At 37.6% G+C, this 6000-nt stretch overlaps 1 protein-coding gene across 9 annotated transcripts in view; it reads left to right on the forward strand.

Moving 5' to 3' along the window:
* LOC135204080 (chromodomain-helicase-DNA-binding protein 1-like) overlaps window positions 1-6000 on the forward strand; it is a 124181-nt gene that overhangs the window by 25581 nt on the left and 92600 nt on the right. For all 9 annotated transcript variants that reach the window (XM_064234064.1, XM_064234071.1, XM_064234066.1 and 6 more), the window contains exons 2-3: window positions 2530-2666; window positions 3117-3384. In XM_064234064.1, the coding sequence (XP_064090134.1) occupies window positions 2530-2666; window positions 3117-3384 (405 nt within the window). The remainder of the gene's footprint in view (window positions 1-2529; window positions 2667-3116; window positions 3385-6000) is intronic.

The following is a 6000-nucleotide window of genomic DNA, read 5'->3' on the forward strand; positions in this document are numbered from 1 at the left end:
TCATTAGTTGAAGAGAGATACTAATGACAATTTATGGCTTACTGTGGGCTAGGAAAAATGATTGCTTGGCGCTCGTTCGATACTCGTAAGACGGGTGAGAGCTGAATGTAAACAATCGATTGGAAGGTTTTTTGTTTGTTTGTGTATTATAGTAATGATTATTAATAATTATTTGAAATGAGTACATACTGATATTTATACATTTTATTGGCATATTCTAAGCTTTTAGCTCTTAGGTTTAGATGTCAGAATCATAGACTAGGCTACAGTAGCAAACGCTAACATAGGCTAGGCTTATTGCTAAGGGACATATGCTAAAGTCCTAATATATGCAGTAAAAATGGGGTTGAACATTACATGCAGTTGAATATTACTCAAGTATGTACAGTATTTTGCCTTTTTGGAGTCATATGTAAAATATGTTCCAAGATACGAAAAACTCTTGATACGAAGGCCGTTTCGGAACGGATTAATTTCATATCTGTAGGATGATAAAACTAACAGAGATATGCGTTATTATAGTGCTAATAATACCTGATTAATTTCATTAGCCTGTCTTGATTAGTGTATTTTTGGCAAATATTTTTACGATGGGCACCCCTCCAAACTCGAGTCACTACCGAGAGATTCAGTCGGCAGCGAACACAATGTTTACATTCTGCTCACCCACCCGGTAAAGAAGGGGTTAAGCAACATTGCAGAAATTGTGCTTTGTTGCCATGAATAAAAAAAATATAAACCTAACATAAAAAAAACCATTAGAAGTAATGATTCTGGACACACTTATTTTTAGCCACCTTAAGGTCAATGACTTAAGGGGGCCGGCCGGCTAATGCCGTTTTTTAACGACAGGACTTTGACATTCATACCACTTAATAAGGTGACTTGAGACATCTCCAAACCGCACATGATTTTTGCCTCTGACCTTCGGTTTTGTGACGCCAGGGCGATTTATCCCGAAAATAACCACTTTTCAAATTCTATCTCCTCCCTTGATATTTAATATTAAGACCTGGGATTACTACCATATATAGATCTGATGTAGACCTCCAATCAAATGGAGAGTTTTTTTTCTAAAAGTCATTTTTTTGCTAGATATGAATTTTTCAATATGGTAAAAAAATAAACCCTATAAATCACAAGAAAAAAATGTATAAAAAAAAGAACGAAACAAAAATTGGAAAAAAAGGGCTCTATTTTGATTGTTCTATAATGTCTTTCTGAGTTATATACTAAATTTTCCAATGTTATAGCTTTAAAACTAAGTGAGGAGATAGACTTTGAAGGTCAATAAGTTTTAATAGTTTTTGAGATACGGGCGTTCAAAGTTTTCCTTCGTATTTCTATAAAGACAATGTTAATAATAATGATTATTATGAATGTATATTTCTTTTTTGTGTATTAATAAACCAAAACTATTTTTATTTATCATAATTTAATCATAAAATGAATGATACCCTTTGCTCATATATCGTAGCCTGGGGCACTGCTTGAGGCAAGATGGGGCACTCCTTCCTACGTAACCCCCTCTCTCCCCTTCACTAACTCGGCTTATTACAGCGAATTTTCTTCTTCTGTATGTTAGCGAGATGTTTTCCTTGTATTTTCCTCTTTGGCATGATGACATTCTTGCCGAAACAAAGATAAACAAACATAAATGCAAGAGAATGTCAGAGGTGAAACTCGAAGATGTACTCTCTTTTTACAAAGACAATTTAATAAATCATGATTATTATGAATTTCATAGTCCATTTTGGGTATTAAAAAACCAAAACTATGTTATTTATCATAAATGAAGATCTCTTTGCTCAAAGATCGTAGCCTTGGGCATAGTGTGACGTGTGCTGTCAGGCAAGAAGGGGGCGTTACTAAGCAACCCTCCCCTCTCTCTTCACTAACTACGCGTATATTATGATATTCTGTAATAATGCTTGAGCGATTTTTCTTCGTCTGTATGTTAGTGAGATGTTTTCCTTGTCTTTTCCTCGTTGGCATGATGAACTTCTTGCCGAAACATACATAAACATACGTGAAAGCAAGCGAAAGTCACGAGGTGAAACTCGAACGTGTAATCTACTTGAAGTCTATGGTCGCACTGATTCATGGTTGAACCAGATACTCGCTTCTGCGAGCCATGGAATCTCTACAGATGCCATTTCTCCCAATTTCTTTGACAATAATTATCAAAATTTACGATAACAGAAGAAATATTGCATTTTCTTGTACGGATGAATGTTTTAGGCTTATTGAGTTATGTTTACTAATTACCTTGTAACTACGAAAGTAAGAGGAATTTTGACGAAATATTTTGTATACGTATTCTCAATTGCCATATGAAGCTCCATGAATTTTTTCATGACTTTGCATAGGGGTTCCGGCCGGCCCCCTTAATGTATTATGCACATTTTAGTATAGTATTACTGGTCAAACAATTTTTCTTGTGTATATTTGGCCAGTGGGTGGTTATAATTCTGTAATAAACAATCTGTAGAATAGAATTGTTATTTATTCTGGTTTTTGTGCTTTCAGCATATTGAAGATAGCGGCTCTGACTCTGAAGATGAGCGCTCAGGATCAGGGAGTGGCTCTGACAATGATTCAGAAAACAATGATGAGAGCAAATCTGGTTCTGGAAGTGACTCAGGTTCGGCTTCTGGAAGTGGGAGGTAGGTACATTGATTAGCAAGTTTTCTTTTGAGTGTAACATGGAATTACAGGAATGCACTGAAAGTCTGCAAATAAGAGTGAAAAGTGTGCCTTTTATCACTAAAGGTATGGGAATGATTGTAATCTCCATAAGTGAACCATTTGATTAAATTTTATTCGTTTCCGTACATTGTGAAGGAATTTTTAACATAAGTGATGGTCATCCATCTTGGGTTATTATTGTGATATAGTAAGATGAGCAATATTGTATTTTTATTTTTACTCAAGTTGGATTCAAGTAGAAAAATATTGTAATCACATGACTACAGACTTTTTAAAACTGATTTAAAACTGAGGAAATACTATAATGTGTTTGGATGAGAAATTTTGTCCAATGATTGACTACTTGAATGCCTGTGATAATGAAAAGCACCATTTTTGAAGTGCAATTTGTCTAATTTTTTCCTCAGTGGCTCTGGCTCTGGAAGTTCGTCTGATTCCTCAGACAACGACAACAATTCTGACTCTGATAGTGATAATAAGCAGTCAGATGATGATGATGATGATGATGATGATGGAGGTGGGAGGGAAGACAATGATGATGATGATGATGATGATGATGATGATGATGATGAAGATGATAAAGAAGAGGAATATGAAGATGAGCATAATCGTTCTAGTAGTTCCCGCAGTAGTGATCGTGCAAAATCGAAAAAAAGTGGAAAAGATGTGAAACCGGTTAGTCCCATTAGTTTGTATGATTCAGATAATTCTGTAAATAATATATGGTAAATGAATACAGTCTCTTATTCAGCATTAATTAATTACAGGAATTACTAGTATAACTTGCTTTGTAAAATTTCTTGCTCTAAAATTCATGAATTAATGTAATCATTTGCTTTCTGGGATCGACCTGTGTTGCCCAGTGAAATGTACCTATAGCACTCATTTCTAGGTATAAATACTACCTCTGCCAAGAACCCTCATTCCTTTCATAGCACTCGTAGCGTGAACCGCTTTCGTTTTCGCTTTGTTGTTATTTTGCTGTTTTTTGGTTACTATATCTATGATCTCCAAGAAGCATCTTCATCTAAGTTGAGTATATTATTGTTGACTTTGAACGCTGTTAGGCAACAGTTTGCCCTTATTTGAGATGTTTAATAGTTGAGGTGTTTGCATGGGAGCCGCCATGCTTCCAACCTTGTTTACATCAAGGTTACCGCATTACTCAGTCATCTCAACTTTTTATTTCGATGCATATCTTATTTTCAGCACTATTGCACATCACAGTAAGCGTTACTGTTGTCGTGAAATTTTACCATTTCGCTCCTGATGTGTACCGATAGACTTGTGTATCACTGTTTGAGCCATTACATTATTTGGCCTTATTTAGAGGGTTTCCCTCGCCTAGTCATCCGTCCTACATGAGCGATTTGGTTCCCTCACGAGAGTGCTGTTTTATTTTTCAAAATTCTACTTCATGCGTGAGTATTGTGTTTGAGGCGGGCTAGGCTACCTAGCCTAGCACTACGCCATTTATTAATTTTGGAGGTAAAGGAAAGTCTTCATCCGTTCGCTGTGCTCATGCATGTTGTGTATGTGGTATTATTTGTATTATCATATTATAATATTATATTGATATGCTATTATTATTTTGATGAGGTTAGTTTGGAAGTCCTACACGAATAACTACCAACCCTAGCCTACCTGACCAGATCGAGGTCTAGGTTTTGGAGGGTAGGCTAGGCGTTTGAGAGTGCTTCTCGCTACCCATAGTTGGTACTAGTCCTGGCTTACCTGACCACACCATCATATTGGTTTTGGAGGGTGATCCATCACTAGAGAGTTCCTCTCTTGTTACGTAAATGTAGGCGCTAGGCCTGTCTTACCTGACCAGTTTGATATGTTCGATTTTGGAGGGTTAGGTTAGGCTCTTAGAGTGTCCTCTTTCGTGACGTACTAGTAGGCGCTAATCCTAGCCTACCTGACCAGATCGGTGTATTAGATTTTGGAGGGTTAGGCTAGGCTCAATGAATCTGCTCGCCTTTACTCGTTTGTACTTCCTCTTCTTCGTTATCAAGATATTTTGTAAAGTATAGCCTTGGCCCGTTACCTCATTTAGTAGTAGGCTATTTTACGTCTTCTCGGAGGGTGTTTAATCACCTGACCGGCTGCCATTGCCAGGCTATTACTAGTTTACCTTTCTCCTCCGGGCTCTCCCTTCCGTTCTGGACTCGTTCCGGAGGTGTTTTGTTAGCTCACTGATCAAGTAACCCTACCAGTGAACAGCAGCTGGAGCGTCAAGCACTGTTCTGGTGGATTAGTCGGAGGAGGTTAAGGTTAGAAAGATTATGTATTCTCTGTTGGTATGTCTCCGGGCCTGTGTTTATTCTGGTGAGGTGTGGTCTACCATCACATGCGCCAGAATGTTATACGCCGGAGTTCTATGTACCGCTGTTCCCGCCGCTCTGTTTTCTGTATTTCTCTGTTGTTATCGCTGCTTTCCCCACTTCAGTGGGGGCAGAACTAGGCTTAAGCAATGCGTTTCCAATTGACTTGGAATTGCTATCCTACTCTGGTGTGATCAGACTCAGGCTTAGGTTTTACCTTGTTTCCCTGTTCTGTTCGTATCAGGCCAACTCCGTCGGTCATAGCTATTGCGATACCGAGATTATGGATTCCGGAGCAGGCGGAGACAATCAGAGCTTTTACGTTGCGTAAAATTATAATAGTTGATGTTTACCTTTAGCTGGTTTTAGTAGAACTATAGTCCATTCACATAAGGTAGATTCTTGTGCCTACGAGACGTTTGTTTGGCGGCCTCTGATTGGCTGGTACCAGGAGGCAGACTGCTCGCTCAGTGGGTCATATTTTTTTTTGTAGCTTAGAAAACTAGCATTATGTTTACATTTCTTCATTTATCTCACGTTTAAATGTACAATTAATTAATATTTTCCTGAAATCAATAAGTTAAAATACAAAGGAATTACAAGTAGAAGTGAAGAGGGGAACATTTCATTCTTTATACCTGTTTTTATTTATTGTCTGATTTTGCCTAATTCATGAGATCAAGATAAAATAAAATCTTGTGTTTTTAAACAATAAAATCACCCTGAATACGCTGGTGCTTTCAGATTTTAGATGCGTGTAATATGTACAGAGAAAATGAGGAATATGTCTAATTATGTTGCATCCGTACTCGACTCGGTTTGACAGTAGTGCCGAGACACGCAAGATATCGTGGGTTCTGGCCCTCTTAGCTAGAGCCGTTGGCGCGTTGGCAGTTGCCAATTGGCGATATGAGAAGTTTGCAATGTCGAGAATATGTATTTACCGAATTATTATATCATTACA

Source organism: Macrobrachium nipponense, chromosome 44 (genome assembly GCF_015104395.2).
Source record: "Macrobrachium nipponense isolate FS-2020 chromosome 44, ASM1510439v2, whole genome shotgun sequence".
In the NCBI taxonomy this organism is placed as follows: domain Eukaryota; kingdom Metazoa; phylum Arthropoda; class Malacostraca; order Decapoda; family Palaemonidae; genus Macrobrachium; species Macrobrachium nipponense.